At 48.2% G+C, this 18,938-nt stretch overlaps 6 protein-coding genes across 7 annotated transcripts; 4 read left to right on the top strand and 2 right to left on the bottom strand.

Annotated features, from left to right (window-relative positions):
• The first annotated feature begins 52 nt into the window (after window positions 1-52).
• LOC122817777 (uncharacterized) lies at window positions 53-2,618 on the top strand. Its single transcript, XM_044090943.2, has 2 exons — window positions 53-259; window positions 2,344-2,618. Exons 1-2 carry the CDS (start codon window positions 217-219, stop codon window positions 2,616-2,618), a joined length of 318 nt encoding a protein of 105 aa, XP_043946878.1. The 5' UTR covers window positions 53-216.
• A 9-nt stretch (window positions 2,619-2,627) lies between these two features.
• LOC108032003 (uncharacterized) lies at window positions 2,628-8,149 on the top strand. The gene is made up of 4 exons (XM_017105799.3): window positions 2,628-2,758; window positions 2,824-4,741; window positions 4,932-5,899; window positions 6,013-8,149. The coding sequence occupies exons 1-4, from the start codon at window positions 2,697-2,699 to the stop codon at window positions 6,089-6,091; spliced, it is 3,027 nt and encodes a 1,008-aa protein (XP_016961288.1). The 5' UTR covers window positions 2,628-2,696; the 3' UTR covers window positions 6,092-8,149.
• A 136-nt stretch (window positions 8,150-8,285) lies between these two features.
• Window positions 8,286-13,874, bottom strand: LOC108031687 (eukaryotic translation initiation factor 2 subunit 3). 2 transcript variants are annotated; one of them, XM_017105334.3, is made up of 5 exons: window positions 13,688-13,863; window positions 12,952-13,126; window positions 9,753-9,989; window positions 8,816-9,689; window positions 8,286-8,748 (listed from the first exon to the last, which is right to left on the bottom strand). In XM_017105334.3, exons 1-5 carry the CDS (start codon window positions 13,751-13,753, stop codon window positions 8,673-8,675), a joined length of 1,428 nt encoding a protein of 475 aa, XP_016960823.1. In that variant the 5' UTR covers window positions 13,754-13,863; the 3' UTR covers window positions 8,286-8,672. The 2 variants fall into 2 exon arrangements, with proteins under 2 accessions (XP_016960823.1, XP_016960821.1); XM_017105332.3 differs by lacking the exons at window positions 8,286-8,748; window positions 8,816-9,689; window positions 9,753-9,989 and adding an exon at window positions 10,181-12,267 and having other exon boundaries at window positions 13,688-13,874.
• A 114-nt stretch (window positions 13,875-13,988) lies between these two features.
• LOC108031688 (protein SET) lies at window positions 13,989-15,704 on the top strand. Its single transcript, XM_017105337.3, has 4 exons — window positions 13,989-14,378; window positions 14,764-14,953; window positions 15,008-15,358; window positions 15,417-15,704. Exons 1-4 carry the CDS (start codon window positions 14,121-14,123, stop codon window positions 15,425-15,427), a joined length of 810 nt encoding a protein of 269 aa, XP_016960826.1. The 5' UTR covers window positions 13,989-14,120; the 3' UTR covers window positions 15,428-15,704.
• A 245-nt stretch (window positions 15,705-15,949) lies between these two features.
• LOC108032162 (ATP synthase subunit O, mitochondrial) lies at window positions 15,950-17,089 on the top strand. The gene is made up of 3 exons (XM_017106009.2): window positions 15,950-16,098; window positions 16,334-16,777; window positions 16,834-17,089. The coding sequence occupies exons 1-3, from the start codon at window positions 16,069-16,071 to the stop codon at window positions 16,987-16,989; spliced, it is 630 nt and encodes a 209-aa protein (XP_016961498.1). The 5' UTR covers window positions 15,950-16,068; the 3' UTR covers window positions 16,990-17,089.
• Window positions 16,531-18,924, bottom strand: LOC108032161 (uncharacterized). The gene has a single exon (XM_017106008.2). The coding sequence runs from the start codon at window positions 18,824-18,826 to the stop codon at window positions 17,144-17,146; it is 1,683 nt and encodes a 560-aa protein (XP_016961497.1). The 5' UTR covers window positions 18,827-18,924; the 3' UTR covers window positions 16,531-17,143.
• Between the last annotated feature and the right edge of the window lie 14 nt (window positions 18,925-18,938).

Below are 18,938 nucleotides of genomic sequence, written 5' to 3' on the forward strand. Positions count from 1 at the left end.
TCCTGGCGTTCACCCACGATAACGGTATCGAGAGCGCCATCCCTGGAACGAAACGTCTGTGCGAAAACTCCCGTTCGTTTCGTCGTCGTCGGTGGTTGTTGGTATTGCTCGAACGTTCGCAAAAAACTGTTGAAAATACTTGGATAAAAGTTGTGTGCCAAAGCTAGCAAGTTTTAATTTATTGTGCCGTGCTGAGTGCTAACTAACGAGTGCAATATGTATTTTTTGGCATTGCTTGCGTTCATTGGAAATGCCAAAGGTAACGGTTCTCTTCTCAGTGGGGAATATTGGTGTGAAAAATTTGATACACACACACACATACATGCAGGACCATGCAAAATCAGCCCCAAATCCTTTTTTAAAGTGAAAATGTGCAATTGAAACCAAGATAAACTTTTTGAGAGCAAAGGCACAAGGTTTTTCAAGCAAAATCAATTTCGATTGCTTGGCTCCTTCAGCGATAATTGGAAATATGGTCCATGGCCACACAGTTCACAATTTATGGGACACGGGGCACACACACGCAGAAACTTTGGCAGGGCACACCAATACCAGCGCAGATGCTCGCTCTTTTTCTCTGCAGAAAACAGAGAGAGTGAGAGAGAGAGAAAAGGGGGCATAACGGTTTTTTGGGTGGGGAAATGGAAATGGCAATACGAAGGAAGTGGCCTGCAAAATTTCGCTTTGCTCTGCACGGAGAGAAATTTATGCATGGATACGACGAGATGATACATTTGATGATTATACTTGTACTAAAACTTTTTGATCAACCATTACTTACATTTAAAATGTTTAATTTGAAATTATTTTAATTTTTTAATTACTTTTAAAATGTCTAAACATTTATTAGCGAAAGGTACCAAAGTGAGCTTGTTTTTCCCGGTGTATGGCATACACACAGACTTGCTGGCCGTCTGTGTGTGTGTGGAGCTGGTGGGCGGTTGTCTGGGGGTGTGTGCGTATGGTGTTTATTTTTTGCATGTATACTCGCCTCCTCTGTATGGGTGTGAACTGGGTGTGTGGGTTTGACTCGCGTGTATGTATTTATCGCACACACGCATACACTCGGGCGCGAGTTTCACTTGGAAACTCTCGAATAAAAGGCAAAATTTTTTTTGTATGCGATATTTTTTCTTTTTTTGCGGGGGCGTAACGCACGCCTGTTTTGCCATTTTGGTTCGTGCGTTTCCTGCCCAGAAATTTGCTTTCCTGCTGCACACGCATGTACCCTACCTATACGCACACAAGCCGCGTGTGTGTGGGGGTCCGAGTGTGCATGTATATTTGTTTTTAATTTGAATTTCCGTTTGCTGTTTAGCATTTAAATGATGTCGAAAATGTTATGCGTTTGCATTTAATTTCACTCAAGTGATAAATATTGTGGTCCTTCCATGAATCCCTCCCCCACTCTCTCCCTCTCTTTGCTGGGAAAATTTACAGCACCTGCTGCACTTTGGCAGTGCTTTCGAGTGTGTATGTGTGATTCGGTGGCGCAATGTTAAATCAGCAGAGGCGAAAGTTGGTCAAGTGTGTCAAAATAAAGAATTCAGCTAGCATCGAGTGTGCATTATAGGTGCATAAATATACATATGTACGAAGGTCTGTACATTCGCAAGGAGACTATGTGAATACATATGCAGGCACCTACATACAAGGGTTTACATGCATATTTTGTTAACCACAAGAAAAATAAGTTGAGCATTTTGAAACTTATAATTAAAGTTAGATGATATTTTTGGGGTCAACTTCGCATGCTTTTTATAATCCTGTAAGCACAGTGGTTTTGAAACATTTTTTTAGCTATTCTACAGTCTCAAAAATCTAAATTAAGTCGAAGATATAGAATCCTAAATGTACCTTTCAATAACGCCAATAAGTATGCTTTAAAATGTAAGAAACTAATTTTGTACCAGACTTTAAAAAAATGTAGATTTTGTTCATAAGATTTTATGTAGTAACTATATCATACAACTTAAAAAGTTCTAATAAATGTGTTTATCGACTTTCGAAAGGAACTATCAACTGTCCGTGAATAATAATATTTTTAAATTTAATAAACACAATAGCCTTAAAAATGAAAAGCAACTCACTATATAAGAATTTAAAATTTTAGTTAAGAGGTTTAGGACGATCAAAATTAGCTATGATTATAAACACTATGAGGGTGTCTCGATGTTGGGTGATTTTGAAAAAAACTCCTAGTAAGAAGAGAAACAAAATTAATACTTACCCAGGTTCCACACGACAAAAACTTTATCTATCTCAGAAAGCCTATATTAAAAAAAAAAAATAAATGAACCAAAAATGTAAAGATCTAACCAATTTTTTTCTAACCCCTTGCAGATGGGAGCGCGGTGAGCTCGAGCCTTATCCCCGGCGGCTCCTGCCGCGACTACAATGGAAAGATGTACGAGACGGGCATGCACTACATGCCGGGGCCCGACTCCTGTCGCCTGTGCATCTGCGACAGCGGGCTGCCCAAGGCGTGCAAGATGGTGCTGTGCGAGGCGTTCAGCAAGTGCAAGTCCTTCCAGACGGTGGGCAGCGGCAACAACTGCTGCGAGGTCATCTGCCTGGACGACCAGTTCAGCGATGGGAGCACCGACTTCGGCATTTGACTGGTGGCCAGTGGCATCACGGCCACCTTGTCCTTGTCGCTGCTCTTCTTCCTGGTGAATCGCCTGCGGCAGCGGAAGATGCGTGCGCGGGAGAATCGTCAGAATGCAGAGGACCAGCGCAGCATCGTGGGCAGCATAGGGTGAGTGTTTTCTAAGGCCTAATCCTCCGCAGATCCTCTAATGTCCCCGTTCCCCATCAATGCAGCTACATAGCCGGGAACATGGGCTACATGGAGGGCAATTTGAGTGCCATTGACTACTCTTACGGCGGTGCCGCCACCCACTATCCCCTGTGGAAGCCACATTTTCCACGCGGTGAGGCTCCTCCGCCATACGAAGAGGCGGTGGCCATCTCCCAGGCGGAAGCGCTCAGTGCCCAATGCACGGTAAGCCTGCCAGCCAGTTCCCAGCGAGCGGTGGCCACCGTCAGCCAGCAGCAACATCAGGCAGTGGCTCAGGCACAGGCTCAAGCTCAAGCCCAAGCGCAGGCCCAGCAGCAGCAACAGATCCAGGCCCAGGTGCAGGCCCACCAGCATCTGCAGCAGCACACCCTCCAGCTGCACACTCAGCCGCAGCAGCACCATCAGCCGTACAGCCAGCAGTTGGTGGCTCATGCGCACCCGCAGCACCCACACGCCGCTGCTCCTGTGCTGCCCCAGTCGAACCAGTACACCCAGAGCACCACCAACCTGATCAACATCAACATCAACAGCGGCGGGGTGACCACCATAGCCACCGGGGAGAACCACCAGCCGCCTTACAGCCTGCAGAGCGACCACCAGCTCAGCCTGGAGCAACAGCAACAGCAACAGCAGCAGCAGCAACAGCAGCAGCATCTTATCCAGCCCCCGGTTAGCAGTGGCTCCATTTGCCTCCAGACCATGCCGAAGCCACCGGTCTCCGGGGAGTGCAGCTACAAGAACTGCCACCTGAACATCAGCGCCAGTGTAACCACTGCAGCGGCCAGTTCCAGTTCGGCGGCCTATACGGCGGGCAGAAGGACCACACCCCGTGGCTCCCAGGAACTGCTGCATCAGTTGCCACAACAGCAGCAGCAGCATCAACAACAACAGCAGCAGTATCTCACCGTGGCCGACGTAGAGATCAATGCTAGTGCCAGTGCTGCCAGCTATCATTCCCTGCCAGCCAGCAGTGGCGAGCTCCTTGCCACACCCACCCACTCCCAAGTGTTGCACCACCAACAACAGCAGCAGCAGCACCAGCAGCAGCAACAGCATCTGCTGGCGGCCATCGCCTCGCCGGCCTTGGAGCTGCTGCAGCCCCTGGAGATAGCCACGATCTCGGCGGCACCTGCCTGCAGCACAGCGGATTCGGTGACCCAGACCACGCAAATGCCTCTGCATGGAACACTGAAGAGCAGCCAGCAACAGCAGCAGATCAGCAAGACACCCTCCAGCTCGAGGCGCTATCATCGCACCATTCCGCGCTACTTCGCTGTGGCCGATCCCCTTCAGCTGAAGCCCAAGACCAGCAACAGTGCCACCTCCACCAGCGAGAAGCAGCAGGCCACCAAGAAGCCCATGTGCCAGTGCCCCATCCAGCACGTGCCCATGTCATACATGGGCAGCACCGCCAATGCGAATGCCTTTTTGAGCGGAGCAGGCAAGCTCTTTGCGGGAAACTCTAGCAGTAGCAGCACTTCCACGCCTACCTGCTCCCTGTCTCCGGGTGCGGCGGCCAGCGGAGGGGTTCGCCATGCGGCCACCTTGTCCTATGGACAGCGAGCCAAGTCCTCGTCGAATCTGCAGCAGCAGGCACAGGATCTTATTACGGCGGCAACTTCGGGAGGAGGAACTTTGCGACGAAGCGGGTGTGGACACGAGCCCAAGATAGCCACCATTTCCAAGCAGGTGGGCGATGAGACACATCATGGCCATGCGGCCGGAGGCGGCGTGAATGTATCAGCCATCATACCACCGCCTCCGCTGCAGCATCCAGAGGAGGTGTCTGCCCCACCCATTGTCCTGGGCCGCGTGCAGAAGCGATCCTCCAGCAATTCCGCCGAACGGGGCAGGAGCTCCAGCGGCGGAGGCAGTGGCGGACGTAGTGCCTCTAGCGGCAGCGGGGGCGACTCCCTCTCCAGCGCCTACTTGAATCGAAAGGTGAGTTCGAAATGTAAGTAATCCCTTTGTGAGAGCTTGACATGGCGGGGAATGAGATCGAAGGCGAAATTTGAGGGCGGGGGGACCGTATTGGCTCACGAAACTGCATGCATACACCTAAATATCTTTGGTTTCATTCCTCGATTTCCGTTTTCCTCGGCCCGTGGGCTCATCCTTCTATCCCTTCCAGGTTGATGCCTACTTGAGTTTGGCGCAGAAACAGCAGCAACATTTCTTTAGCCAGCAGCAGCAGCAACATCATACAGATCCGAGCAATCCGACTTTACCACCGAAACTCTACAAAAGCCTAACGAATTTAAAGAGCGCCACCGTGGTCAGCACCTCCTCGTCCTCCTGCTCGTCCGGCAGCGGGAACAACAACGCCGTGGCCACCATCTACACGCTGAGCAAGCCGGTGTCCAGTGGCCAGCGCAAGGAGCAGACGCCCTCGCTGACCCTGCCGCCGGCGAGTCCAGCCGCCGGTTCCGGCGAGAAGCTGGCCAGCGGCAAGATCAACTCGAGCACCTTTTATCCGCTGGCCAACCACGTGACCTACACCCTGCCCAAGCACATCAGCGGCAAGGTGTCGCTGAACAGCACCATCAACAGTGTGGTCAGCAAGGTGCCCTCGGTGATCAGCATACCGCCGGTGGAGAACAACAATCAGGGTGGGCAGGGAGGTGCTCCGACCAAGAGCACCACACTGCCAAAGATACTGCGGGTCAAGCGAGACACTGGCTCGGGTTCGGGTTTGGGAGGCGGAGGAGGAGCTGCCACGAGTCTGGCGATTGCCCACTGCCAGATGCCCAGTTATCCGCTGACGGCGAAATCCACCACCGGAGGAGGATCCAGCGGGCGGTCGCCCAGCAAACAGCTGCCCGTGTGCACCACCTCTAAGAACTGCCAGAATCCCAAGGAGCACTTCCTGCCCAACGACACCAGCTTGGACGATGACTACCTGAGTGAGTGTGAGAACTGCAAGATAGCGCAGAGCGCCAAGTACTACCTGGATGCCGAGATGAGCGGCGGCGGCTCCTCCACCTCGCCCCAGGAGACGATGACGCTGCAGCGCAAGTCGCTGGAGGAGACCAAAGAGGAGCCGCTCGACAGCTACTACCGCAGCTCGCACACCCTGCCCAGCAATGCCAAGAAGCATGGGTGAGTACAGTTAGTGGAGAATCTTAGTTTTAACGTAAACATTAAATTAACATATATTGAATGAAAAAAAAACCTCATCTAAACATCTAGTGACCTTATATTCCTTCCGTTAGCAAGAACAACAACCGTGAAAAATGGCAGTTCTCAACAATACCGGCTGCCAGCTCGTCAGACGAAGACGTCAACGAATGAGATTTAAGCCATTTTCTTTAAGATGCCCGATCCCCGACCAGAAGAGCATCCTAAAGAAAACGCAGGCTCCAAAAACCACACCCAACTCCCCGCCCCGGAAGGCTTATCAAATAGAGAAGAAACCTAGGTACCCAACCAATTGCTGCTGCAACGAGAGAAGGATAGATCCTGTATATAAGAATATTAAGCGTACTTTAATCTATAATAAATTGTGGCGTTATATATGAGTAGAGGGTAACCAACTGATTGTTAGACATAACCATGACGATACTCAACCCGAAAAAGGCATGTAAATCTGCGTGTTTGTTATGCACCTGTATATCTCTGTATGTATGTAATTGAATCTGTACCATACGATATGAATATGAAACGATAGGATAAGGAGTTAGACCGGGCAAAAATCAATTATAACCAATGCATTAAGAGGATATTAGCGAACTGTTGAATACTTAGCATATATGAAATTGATCACTAAGATGTCGAACCCTACTGCCATCTGCCATTTTGCCAACGTTAACTGTCAATAATTGTGTATGTATGTAATATCAAATAATGAATGTGTGAAATTAACGTTTTTACAAACAACTAAAGGAAGCTGACCAAAACTCAAGGTATTTCCCTGCTGCTCATTCCCAAGATGCACAAACATTGCACATACGAACTCTAGGATAAGCCAATTGACATATACATGCAAACATAGAGGAAAATTTGAATTCCAGGCTCATTACCATCCCCTGCCCGCTTTATTGAGATGTCGGGATCCAAAAGCTCTTCTAACTTCTAAATTGCCCTTCTTTTCCCTGTCAACTCAAGTGAATGTACCATAAAAAGAAACTACGTCAGTATATAGGAGTAAGAACTAGTTTCCAAGTCGTTTTTGTGTGGGGTTAATAGACATTAGACGGTTTCTTGATCGATAACGAAGGACTTGCTAGAGAATAACATTCGTTTGCATCTTGAATCGGGCGGGTCCTAGACAGTCTAATGCCAACGATAGAAGCACGATATAAAGTATATGTATATGGAATACGGATGGGAGAGCAGCGACCCAGAAGAAGTAATGGGCGAGTGAATTGTTTGATTCGATCAATTTGCAAAACTAGTCGTAATCATACTAAGCCAGCAAGCAATTAGTCGAAGCTTCACTTAGACGAAAGCCAAAGATACCCCAGATAGATACTGTAAGGTGAATTATCCTGATTTGCTTAGCCTTAGTTCTTTTCCAATTTAGGTAGTTATCCCAACTCAAAACATTTCGAAAACGGTTCTTGTTCCGCCTTTGGTTGTAATCGATCTCTCTGACCTGAAAAATGTATTGTGTTCAACGGATGCTCAAAAAAACTATAAACCGCGAAATGGATTGTACACTGTTGTTTAGGTTCGGATATCGTATTGTGTGTACTATATGTTCAACGAAGACTCGACTCTGTTATCAAATGCTCAAAGCGTGTACTGACCACAACGCAATCGTGCCCCCCAATTTTGGGGGAGAAATTAGCAAACTGAAATTACAAGTATTACTGAAATTACTCAATAGTATTAAATAATGAAATCAAACGTTTTTCAATATACTTATTAGTGAGTCATTTATCAAAATTTAGTTTCAACAGTAAAACCAAAACCAAAACAACATATGTACATCACGGCTAAGTACGAATTTTTATTCAATAAGCTATATTTACTATTAAACGAACGTCTCAAAAAACCAAATATTAAATTAACACATACTTGGTAATAGTAGTTTAAAATTACAAAGGATAAAAATACATTAAAATTAAACTAGTGTGCGATAGTTAAAACAAATTTACCAAATCGAAAAAACCAAACCGTTTCAAAAATTATTCAACACAATGGATGTCAAGGTCGAAAACTGATTAACCCAATCGGTGGCGACGGACCCAGTGTTTCAAAAACGATATTGAGATTTGTATGAATAATGGCTTAAACCACAAAATATTACGAGTATCAATGTGTTATTGAAGAAACATCGTATTGTAACTATTTAAATTTAATTGAACTAAAAGTGGAAAAATAAATTGGTCTATAATGAATATTAAAGCCGTGTTTGAATTTTTAAGGGGTTTAGAAGCCCGCGTTCCCTGTCCAAAATTCTGAATACGTCATGCCAGCACTCCCAAAATAACAAGTCAGTTCTTGAGGTTTTAATTGTAAAAAATGCAATACAATTGTTACGTGTTTTTTTCGTTTCGTTTTTCTTTTGTATTTAAATCATAAAAACAATTTTACGATGTATCAGATTTGCCTTTAGTTAATATAATATGTAAGGTATATCCTATTAGTTTTTTTTTTTAATGCCTGATTCTGCTATAGATGCACAACACTCGCAAGCGAAACGTGTGTTTTCTTTTTATATACATACACGACAACAAAATTTAATAAATTAAGTTAGGTATGTATTTGTTTTTGTTTGTATTTTTGTTTCGGTTTGATCAACGGACACATGAAGAATGGAGCTGGGGACAAGAAGGAGCAGGGCGAAGAGGCCTTATAAAGATCATGCTGCTACTGTTGTCGCTGGTGTGGATTCTAAAAGTAGAACCAATCGGATCCTAACTTAGTTCTACTTCTTCGCTACCTGACTGTCCAAAACGGGTGTGATTGTCTTGCCTCCGAAGATCTGACCCCAGCCGATCAAACTGGAAGGCAAAATTGTATTTTATTGAGTTACTTCAAAGAAACCAATAAAAGACTGCGTTTACTCACCGCCAGTGGTTCTCCACACGTCTGCTGAGGGCAATCTTCTCGCCCTTCTCCGTGCACACAGGCGTCGTTAGCACAATCTTAGCCAAATCACCCTTGGTGGCCGAGATGCGACCGCCGGTGCTGAGGGATCCGATGTTGACCAAGAGGATTTCGTTCTTCTGCAGCTTCTCCACGCGCGCTCCCTTCTTGTCTCCATCAGTGCGGACACCCAGCAGGCGACGCAGGAGGTAGTACGAGATTTCCAGCTCCTGGTAGATGTCCGGCAGCTGGCCAACGGCGCCCAGCACCTGACCGACCAGACGATCGGCACGGCACAGCGTGGGGTCGATCTTGGTGCCCACACCAATCAGACCACCGGGCACGGCGTACTGCAGCTCGTTCTGCTCGGCGAACAGCGAGACGATGCGCGAGAAGATGGGACGGCAGGTGATGTTGCCATCGCTGTCCTTGGTAACGACGCCCGGTCGCACCTCGATCTCCTGGCCCACCTTCAGCACACCGCTTAGGATGGAACCGCCGGCCACGCCTCCCTTCAGGTCGGCCACCTCGCAACCCGGCTTGTTAACGTCAAAGGATCGGATGACGATCAGACGGGGCGGAGCGTTGAAGTCACGCGGTGGCACGGGGATCTTGTTCACAATGTACTCGCAGAGCACATCGATGTTGTACTTGAGCTGGGCCGAGATGGGGATGATCGGGGCGCCTTCAGCGACGGTGCCCTGGACGAATTTGGTGATCTCTTCGTACTGCTCCTTCGCCTGGCTCTCCTTGATCAGATCGATCTTGTTTTGCAGGATCAGAATCTGTTTCAGCTTCATGATCTCAATGGCAGCCAAATGCTCAGAGGTTTGCGGTTGTGGGCAGGATTCATTGCCTGCATGGGATAGATGTCAGTTAGTGTCACTATTAATTGGAAAGTTTATATCCAAATAATCACCAGCAATGAGCAGCAGGGCGGCGTCCATCACAGCGGCGCCGTTCAGCATGGTAGCCATAAGAATGTCGTGACCGGGGCAATCGACGAAGCTCACATGTCGCACCAATCTGAAGTTACCGGAGCAGTTGAGTCGGGTGCAGGGCAAGCTGTCGTCCTTGCTCGAGGCGTCCGATACGAAGCTGGCCGGGCGCGGGCACTTGGGGTTGTCGCACTTGTAGATTTTGGCATTGGCGTAACCTAAAAGCAAGGCGATAATAATTATAAAGGACTGAGTTCTTTGATTCTTCTTCGCAAACATTTAACAATAATTCTAGGTGCTTATTTCACTCTCGAACCATCATACATGTCTCTACAAAGAATTATCAACTATGCTACATATATTTTCCTTTCCAAAACATAAGGCTTAAATAAACAAATACATAACATCATTCAATTGTCATAAGTTATTTATTCTGAAATATTGTTTTACACATAATACCGTACTTTAATTTAGCACATTTTAAGTGTGTTCGTCCAAAGACTACTATTAACCTAGTTTCATAAAAGAAAAATGATGTTTATAATTACATGTACAAAGTATGCGGAATTTCTGTTTTATTCTCTAGTCGTAATTTGTTCAAACTTAATATAAATCCACAATTCGTCGATATTCGCATTTGGCAGTGCAAAAATAACAAATAAATAATTAAAATGCCATCAATACATTGTTCATAATATGAAATCTGCTTTCAGATGGCCAGCAGGTGCCAACGAACAACAAATGGGTTGTAAAAAATAATATTTAATGCAATTTAAAGGATTTTTTGCCATAATAATAATAAAAAAAAAAAGTGTGCATCCGTTTAAAAAAGGACCTTTCGGCAATTGTCCGCTCCGCAGCGGCACTCGACACGCACAGCGGTCGACAGGTTCTCATAGGGCAAGTCCTCGTTGTCTGCGCGAATGTAGTCGAAGCTCAGCTCCTCGCCGGCCTGAATGGGACGCAGCGTGAAGAACACGAGGTGCGGCAGGGCCACATTCAAGTGCTCGATCCAGCAGGGGAACACGGCTAGATTTGGATCGCACGAGTGATTAATGAAGTGCGAGATATTTCCATAGTTAGCCGCATCGATTGTGTACTCGCTCTCCTGTGCCGTGTTGTAGTCCAAGTCAAAGAGATACGTCCTGCCCTTATCATCGTACACCTTGCCGCGCTCATTGGCCTCGTCACTGGTGATAATCTCCCCAATGTACTCGCACACAAATTCGCCCTTTCGCAGGGAATTCGGGGTCTTCACACCCCAGCCGCTGCCGTTGCTCGTCTTGAACAGCACCAGCGGGAGCTTCCGACCATGCTGTACCAGGCGATTGGAGCAGGTCTCCTTGCAGGCGCAACGACTATTGCACTCGAATATCGCGCTTCCGGGGCGCAGGCGCAAGCGACGTGTGCTCCGCTCGTAGGCAAACAGCTCGCTGGCCATGCGGGCACAGCACCTTGTGGAAGGAGCGCATTCCTCGAAACCATCCTCTTCGCAGCACTTGCAACCCAGAATCCCCGCTTCCGGCTTGGGCACTCCTTCGCCAATAATGTTCTTCTGAATGTACATGAAGTTGCTGTCTATGGTGTCCAGATCTACGTTGTTCTCCACTCGTATCGGGGGCGACGGCTGCTCCACTTTATTCATGCGCTCCTCAAACTTTGCCAGGTCAACCAGCTGCTTGCGCCGTGAAAATTGTGCCCGCTTGAGCTGCATGTTTCGCAGGGCCCGCTCTCCAATCTTTTGTGGCTCCCTCTGGCTACGACTGCTCGCAGCCTGGTATTGAGCCAGTAGAATAAGATCAATCTGAAGATTAAGCGGATCAAAGGCATCCACCTCGGCCACCGTAATGTTCTCCATCAGCGGCAAGGCCTCCAGCTTTTCCTCAAGTTCACTGGTTATCTTGGCAATGAAAGTCTCGTAGAGCTGCTGATGCCGCTCCAAGAACTCCTCCATTTGGGCGCAGTCGGCCAAGTTTGCAAGGCTCTCCCAGGTGTTCTTGCTGGCGGCGTAGCCCTGCCATTTGACAAAGAAGACTGGCTGATATTTCTCAACCTCCACGCACTCAATGCGTTCTACAATGTACTCGCCCTTGGGCGGTTTCTTGACCATCTGTCCCTCGTTGTTTTTGGACCGTTTGGAGTCGGAAGTCGGTGTGCTTGCACCGCAGCTGCGCCGTCGCTTCAGATTGGCGAATCCCTTATGAATCTGTGAAGGAGCCACGTCATGGTCTTCGCAGCCGAAGACGCTACCATAGCCACTGCTGTTGCTGGGACTCAGTGAGGTCTGGCTGCTGCTCCGGCGGCTGGTGCGTCTGTCCACGCTAGACGAAGAGGATGGCGCGGAGAAGGGAGCTGGCATCGTGCAGAGACGGCGCAAGCGATTGTGGTGCCGTATTTCGGAAAGGTGCCGCAGGATGGAACGCTGCTTGCTTTCATACTGCTGTCGATGCTGCCTGGAGCTCATAAGTTTTTTGATTTTCTTTTCGCTTAAGCGTTCTGCAAATGACAATTTTGGACAATTTTGGATTGGAGTTGGGTGGGTTGTGTGGTTGATATTTTGTTTTGAGCGCGGCGCAACCGAAGTAAACGAAAAACCGGAGAAATGGAGGAAAAAGAAGAAAAAGATTGGCAATTAATTAAATTGCTGGATTATCAGTCGAATCAATCAAGGTATCAAATTCAAGACTAAGCGCTAACAGAAAGTGATTCTTAATACAAAATCTAGGACAGCTTTTTCATCCAGCCTTGTAGATTACAATATTCTATGGGAAAGACATCTTTCTAGTCTACTACTTAGGCGACGACACACCTTGACAGGCAAGGCAACGCGTGCTATAATCCAGCAATTTAAGTACACAAAATACACAGAAGTAAGTTAGAGTTACAAGAGACAAAGTCATTCGCAGAACGCTTTTTCAATGGTATTTCGATATAAAGCAGCGACAGAGTTGGCTACGCGGTGTGCCGTCGTCGGAACGGTGTTAATTAAAATTAAACTTAAGATTAGACAGGATTGGTGGGTTATCGTCGGCCTGCCGAGAAGGTGTACAAACAATCTTAGGGCACTACGGTTTTACAGGCGAGCAGGAAGGATCAACATACGACCAACTTATATACTCGGAGTGGATAGTTCACCTTAGACTAGGGCCTAAACTAAGCTAAGACGGATCCCGCACTCACCCAGCTTAATTGTGATGTTGCGCTCCAGCTCGTTCTTGAAACGCACCGTCTGCACGCCGGAGATGGCCTTGACCACCGTGGATTTGCCGTGGGCTACATGACCGATGGTGCCGATGTTGATGGTGGCCTGGCGGGAGATGACCTCTGGCGACAGAGGCGTGAGTTTGGACACATCCTGCAAATGCAAACTGATTAATCAAGGTGTATCAAGGGGGAGGAAATCGGAATCCAAGTCCAAGTCTCGTTTACCACCACCACGCCCCCCGACAAAACATTCCGCCTCAGCTGCATGTGTGTATATGGGAAAGCCGTAAATTTTGAGGTTAGAATGTCGCTTGAGTTGCATCAGCTAAATGGATGACAACAGTCGGGTAGTCCGCACGGAACTGAGCCGCTGACCAGGCCCTAAATCCAGGCCGGGCACAAATCGGACCCGAAGGAGGAGTCAAAACCCCTGGGAAAACCGAACAGACCCTAAATGTAGCGCCACGTGCTGCATTTTTCCTACGCTTTGCGGGGCACAACAAAAGGAGTTGTTGGCCCTGGCAAAACCCACTAGGGGCTGCTAGAAAACCGGCCTGAGAACCGCTCTAGATCATCTGGACGCGTCCTGGCGTCACACTCCCCGCTGTTTTCCCGTGAAGCGGCTCCATAATGACGACGCGTACACTTTCACACACGGGCGGAGGTGGAAAAAACAGGCGGCGTCGGGCGGTCCACTTTTCGGGCTGCTTACCAAGTTGCTGAGGTCCTGCTTCTGCAAGTTTTTGTTCACACCGATTTGGGCTTCAGCCGTGGCCATGTTGCTGTTGTTTTCGAAAACGATGCGAATACAAAATTATAAAATTAATTTTCAGCTACTACAGCTCGGCATCAAATCTCGATATCGAAGAATGTTAGCGCCCGATAGACGGAGACAAATAACAAATGCAGTGGTATCGATAGTTGGCGCGTGCTGCAAAAGTTCCGAAAATGCCCTCTAATGTGCGGCAGTGCTGCAAAGCGGCGCCAATGGTGGGCCAATCGATAGTATCGATATACTCCCATCACTGCAGCCGCAAACGCAAAGTAAAAATCCGCTTCGCTTCTCTTCTGCTCAACTGTACCGCCGCTTTTTGGTCAAATATCTCGTAATTTACGACCGCACGCACACCGGAAAAGCGAGCAGAATGTCGAGCGTGCCAAAGCGAGCCAAGCTGGACGGCACCCCCGCCGATGGCAACACAACGGCAGCCGCCGGCAACAACGAGGAGGAGTCGGAGGCGCTGGAGCAGATTGATGCCTGCCAGAACGAGATCGACGCGCTGAACGAGAAGGCCAGCGAGGAGATCCTGAAGGTGGAGCAGAAGTACAACAAACTGCGGAAGCCGTGCTACGAGAAGCGCAGCGAACTGGTCAAGCGGATCCCCAACTTCTGGGTGACCTCGGTGAGTCCTCCCCGCGCGGCCATGATTGGCCGGTCCGCGTGTGTCTATCGGCAGGGCTCTGATTAAGAGTCCGCGGCTCTATTTTGAGGGTCTGAAGACGTAATGAGTTCTGTGACCCAGCAGTAGCATACAAGTGCAAAAATTTTCTCTATTCGAGGAATTTTTCTTGTTCATCTTGGGCTGCAATGCCTCCGCCGCCGGCTCCCCGCTCACTTACCCCACCGCGGAAATCGTGTTATCGATAGACCCGTCTGGCGGGCCTCTGCGGGAAATACACAAATTTTCCCCAGTCCCAACGCAGATTTTATGAATGGCATCAAAAACCATTTAAAATCTACATATGCATAATCGGTAACCTAGGCTAATCCAACTACCATGTTTACAGTTTATCAACCACCCGCAAGTTTCCGGCATTCTGGACGAGGAGGAGGAGGAATGCCTGCACGCCCTCAACAAACTGGAGGTGGAGGAGTTCGAGGACATTAAATCGGGCTACCGCATCAACTTCCACTTCGACGAGAATCCTTACTTCGAGAACAAGGTGCTCACCAAAGAGTTCCACTTGAATTCAGCGGGTAGGTCCAGCAGTCAATATCCCAGAGACCCTTTTATAACTAATCCACTTCCAGCTGCTTCAGAAAACGGCGACTGGCCCGCGTCCACCAGCACGCCCATCAAGTGGAAGGAGGGAAAGAACCTGCTCAAACTGCTGCTGACGAAGCCCTACGGCAACAAGAAGAAGCGCAACTCCGAGTACAAAACCTTCTTCGACTGGTTCTCGGATAACACCGATCCCGTCAACGATGAGATCGCAGAACTGATAAAGGACGACCTCTGGCCAAATCCACTGCAGTATTATCTGGTACCTGATATCGAGGTGGAGCCCGAGGATGAGGAGGACAACGAAGAAAACGAGGAGGAGGCGTTCGACGACGAGGACGGTGAGGATGGCGAGGGCGAGGAAGAAGACGAGGATGAAGGTAAGAAAATTAAAAAATTATATTAAGAGACATCCCTAACAGTCGAAATCCCTTTCAGATGACAAGTAAACTGAAATAGCGAGCATGTAATTTGAATTCTCTCCCAACCGAAGGCCCAAAGTGTTTCCAACCACTTGCAACTATAGTTTTTCCGTGTGGTTATGCAACATTCACATATTCGCAACCATTTCAGACATATTTAGGTTTCTAATTAAGTAAAAAAAAAGTCATACGTATTTCCATTGAAGAGCAAAAAAGAAATGCGAATCACCATTTAAAAAAAATTTAAAACAAATAAAAAAGACGTGAATCGAATCTCAACCGAGTCGTTTCAAACTCCCGCCAACTGTTGTGAGTTACCTATTTTTCCAATACAAGTTTGGGGAATTCGTTTCGGGATATTTAAAGCATGATGAAAATGTTAATCAATCGTGACACAATTATTAAACAAAAAATTAAACTCCTGCTATGTTGGGCATTTTGGACATATTTAAATGATAAAATGTGGTCTTCATAATTTTAATAGCTTCAAATGAAAAATAAATTTAAGCTAGCTATTTTAAATATATTAAATTTCAAAACTAGCTTTTTTTGGCAATCGATAGCCATCCAAAGCAGCCCTGGTTGAGATATCGAAAAGTCCCGTAACTACTAACGTAACCCTGGCCACAGCTGCGATTTTTAGCTGAAAAATTCTCGGGAAAAAAACGATGGCTTGTGTTAACAAATTGGCAATTTTGGTAGGTTTGAGTGAATAATTAAGGAGAAGATAATTTTCCGAGTGCGAAGCTAAGTCACTATGAGCGCGAGACATTTTGTAAGCACCAGGACAACCCGCCGTCGCCTGTGTACAATTATCTAACGCGCTTTTCTTGGTTATGTAATTTTTGCCCACTTTAACCACAAACCGGAGGCAGTTCCTGTTTATTAAATCGAACGACTCACTGAGTGCTCCCTCTTTTGATAATCCCACAGAGCCGCACCCTCAGCTCGGCTGCCGCCCAGGCGACGGTGAAGCCCCCCGTGCAGGTGTTCGGCCTGGAGGGTCGCTATGCCACCGCCTTGTACTCGGCCGCCTCCAAGCTGAGCCAGTTGGACCAGGTGGAGAAGGACCTGACTGCCCTGCAGGCCACCATCCGCAGCGACAAGAAGCTGCGCGAGTATGTGACCAGCCCGATCATCAACAAGAAGGTCATGGCCACCGCTCTGAAGGAGGCTTCCGAGAAGCTGCGCTTCGCCCCGGCCACCGCCAACCTGCTGGGTCTGCTGGCCGACAACGGTCGTCTCAAGAAGCTGGACACCGTGATCAACGCCTACAAGACCATCATGGCCGCCCACCGCGGTGAGGTTGTCTGCGAGGTGGTCACCGCCAAGCCCCTGGATGCCTCCCAGAGCAAGCAGCTGGAGGGTGCCCTCAAGGTAGCTACTTCTGCCTGCCCCCCTCGTATTTTTATTCATTGACCTCTTTCTTTTAGTCCTTCCTGAAGGGCAACGAGTCCCTGAAGATCACCTCCCGTGTGGACCCCAGCATCATTGGTGGACTGATCGTTTCCATTGGCGACAAGTACGTCGACATGAGCATTGCCACTAAGGTCAAGCTCTACACCGATGTCATCCAGACCGCTGCCTAGACCCCTAAGGATTAGCTCTTGATTTAGATGGTTCAAACTGAAAGTTTGGTATTGGAATTCAAGCGGTAATTGCGAATAAACCACTCTTAGCCCTTGGAAAGCCATGGAAAATTCTTCGGGTACATATGCGACGGATGTTTTTAGTCGTTTGATATTATTTTTTGCTCCCCTCTGTGGGATTCGGTTTGTCTGTGCACTGCAGCTCTGCCACCTTGTGCTGGATGGTCTGCTGCAGCAGGTTGTGCTGCTGCAGCAGATTCTCCAGCTCATTGATGCGAGCTCTCTGCATTTCTAGGACCTTGGTGAAGTTGTCCGCGGCCGGGCAATCGAGCCAGTTGTTGACAAAATCGTTCTGTTGCTCTTTACTGCGACTCTGTTTGGAATTTAGCTGAAGTTCTCCCTGACTCTGAGCCCCGGCAACTTCTGTACCCGAATTCCCCGTGTCTTTGGGGCTACATCCATCCATAGGACCTTCTTCGAGGACCAGAACATTGGTCTCGTTGTTTGAGCGACAAACTCGATATTTGGGCTTGTCGATTTCCGGAAATTCTGCGCGTTCGTTAGATTCCGCAAAGTCGGATTCCTGCACCCAAATCTCCGGAGGTGGAGCCATGGGACGATGATTGGTCTGACAACAGCAAGAATCATCGTAGTCGTTATTTCTAGTGCCATTCATAAGCAGCACGTTGATGGCATTTGGATTTCTTCGATCGCTTCCGTTGGTGAAATTACTTGAATTAGTGGTATACCCGGCTGAAAAGCCCGTGACTGAATTGGCTGTTCGGTAGCTGAATGAAGCTGAAACGGACTTGGGCCGGCCAACCGGTAAGGAGCTCTGGTTCTGCAGAGCCACCTTTGAGCATTGCACCTCCTGATCCTTTAAATGACAGTTAATGCCAGTTTGACAGTATTGGCTCTTGAGTTCCGGCTCCGGCTTCTGCCTTTTGTTTTGTTGGTTCATTGGAACCTTCGCGTTGCGAAGACTTCGCCATGTTTGCGATGCCAACTGATTGAGAGAACTGGCCAGACTGCGGAAGTCTTCTCCTTGGGGCTTTGACTCCTCCAATCTTTGTTTTTTTAAGACGGGACAAGTAGTAAGATCGCATGTCTTTGGTTTTTGGGGGCCACCCTTCGAAAAAACCTTTTTTTGAGTTTTCTTTATACTTTGCTGGCTTCCAGATGAATCCGGAGAGTCTTTGGTTTTGTCATTCCTTTGCTCTGGGAAGAATTTGATTTCGGGAGGATCAGCGGTGGCTATGGTCCTCATTAGCTTACAGTGGGCGCAGACGCAACCTGTATTTCCACGAGGAGATTGATTTGGCCTCGTTTTTAAATTGGGAGGAGCCTGTGGATTTGCGAAGTTCTGACCCATTGGGGTGAAGCCATAGGGATTACCCGGCAACATATTGGAACAAGCATCTCGAAAATGGCAGCAACCATTTTTGAACCTGTTTCCCTTGCTGATCTCCTGGTTCTCAGATTTAATACTCCGTTTGCTTTGGTTCGGCATCTCCTCAACGGCCATGCTGTAGTTGGTATAACCTCGGCTAGATGCGGATCCCGAAGAGCTCCACTTGACACCCGACACCTGGACGCCGGCAGGATTCCTGGCCGCCTCGGCAGCACCAGCAGAGCTCTCCGAGGCGGTGCTGGAACCTCGGTGGTCCGCGTCCAGGTGGGAGGAGCAAACGCATCCGTGTCGCCACAGCGATTCCGTGTCCACATCGAAACTGCTGAGGTTGGCCAGATTCTGCCAACGGCGAGCCTCCGACATGTTGCGCGGGTAGACACAGTGCTCGCCCGGCTCCAGACCACAGATTATACAACGACGATGCATTTTCTAACGAACAACCAGTACAGAAACGGTCAAATTTTGAATTTTGAATCGATGAGCATTTTAGCAAGTCGATAACAGCTATCGGAATGGGCCCTATCTACACTGTACTGTA

Source organism: Drosophila biarmipes, chromosome 3R, assembly GCF_025231255.1.
Source record: "Drosophila biarmipes strain raj3 chromosome 3R, RU_DBia_V1.1, whole genome shotgun sequence".
NCBI lineage: Eukaryota > Metazoa > Arthropoda > Insecta > Diptera > Drosophilidae > Drosophila > Drosophila biarmipes.

Excerpts from the sequence above, each read along its gene's own strand:
- LOC108032161 (XM_017106008.2), bottom strand. The coding sequence starts at position 18,826 with ATGCATCGTCGTTGTATAATCTGTGGTCTGGAGCCGGGCGAGCACTGT.
- LOC122817777 (XM_044090943.2), top strand. The coding sequence starts at position 217 with ATGTATTTTTTGGCATTGCTTGCGTTCATTGGAAATGCCAAAG. Across the intron at positions 260-2,343 it reads GTTCATTGGAAATGCCAAAG|ATGGGAGCGCGGTGAGCTCG; the intron begins GTAACGGTTCTC and ends AACCCCTTGCAG.
- LOC108031688 (XM_017105337.3), top strand. The coding sequence starts at position 14,121 with ATGTCGAGCGTGCCAAAGCGAGCCAAGCTGGACGGCACCCCCGCCGAT. Across the intron at positions 14,379-14,763 it reads CCAACTTCTGGGTGACCTCG|TTTATCAACCACCCGCAAGT; the intron begins GTGAGTCCTCCC and ends CCATGTTTACAG. Across the intron at positions 14,954-15,007 it reads GTTCCACTTGAATTCAGCGG|CTGCTTCAGAAAACGGCGAC; the intron begins GTAGGTCCAGCA and ends ATCCACTTCCAG.
- LOC108031687 (XM_017105332.3), bottom strand. The coding sequence starts at position 13,753 with ATGGCCACGGCTGAAGCCCAAATCGGTGTGAACAAAAACTTGCAGAAG. Across the intron at positions 13,127-13,687 it reads AGCAGGACCTCAGCAACTTG|GATGTGTCCAAACTCACGCC; the intron begins GTAAGCAGCCCG and ends TTGCATTTGCAG. Across the intron at positions 12,268-12,951 it reads CAACATCACAATTAAGCTGG|AACGCTTAAGCGAAAAGAAA; the intron begins GTGAGTGCGGGA and ends TGTCATTTGCAG.
- LOC108032003 (XM_017105799.3), top strand. The coding sequence starts at position 2,697 with ATGCGTGCGCGGGAGAATCGTCAGAATGCAGAGGACCAGCGCAGCATC. Across the intron at positions 4,742-4,931 it reads GCGCCTACTTGAATCGAAAG|GTTGATGCCTACTTGAGTTT; the intron begins GTGAGTTCGAAA and ends TATCCCTTCCAG. Across the intron at positions 5,900-6,012 it reads AGCAATGCCAAGAAGCATGG|CAAGAACAACAACCGTGAAA; the intron begins GTGAGTACAGTT and ends TCCTTCCGTTAG.
- LOC108032162 (XM_017106009.2), top strand. The coding sequence starts at position 16,069 with ATGGCTTGTGTTAACAAATTGGCAATTTTG. Across the intron at positions 16,099-16,333 it reads TTAACAAATTGGCAATTTTG|AGCCGCACCCTCAGCTCGGC; the intron begins GTAGGTTTGAGT and ends ATAATCCCACAG. Across the intron at positions 16,778-16,833 it reads AGCTGGAGGGTGCCCTCAAG|TCCTTCCTGAAGGGCAACGA; the intron begins GTAGCTACTTCT and ends TCTTTCTTTTAG.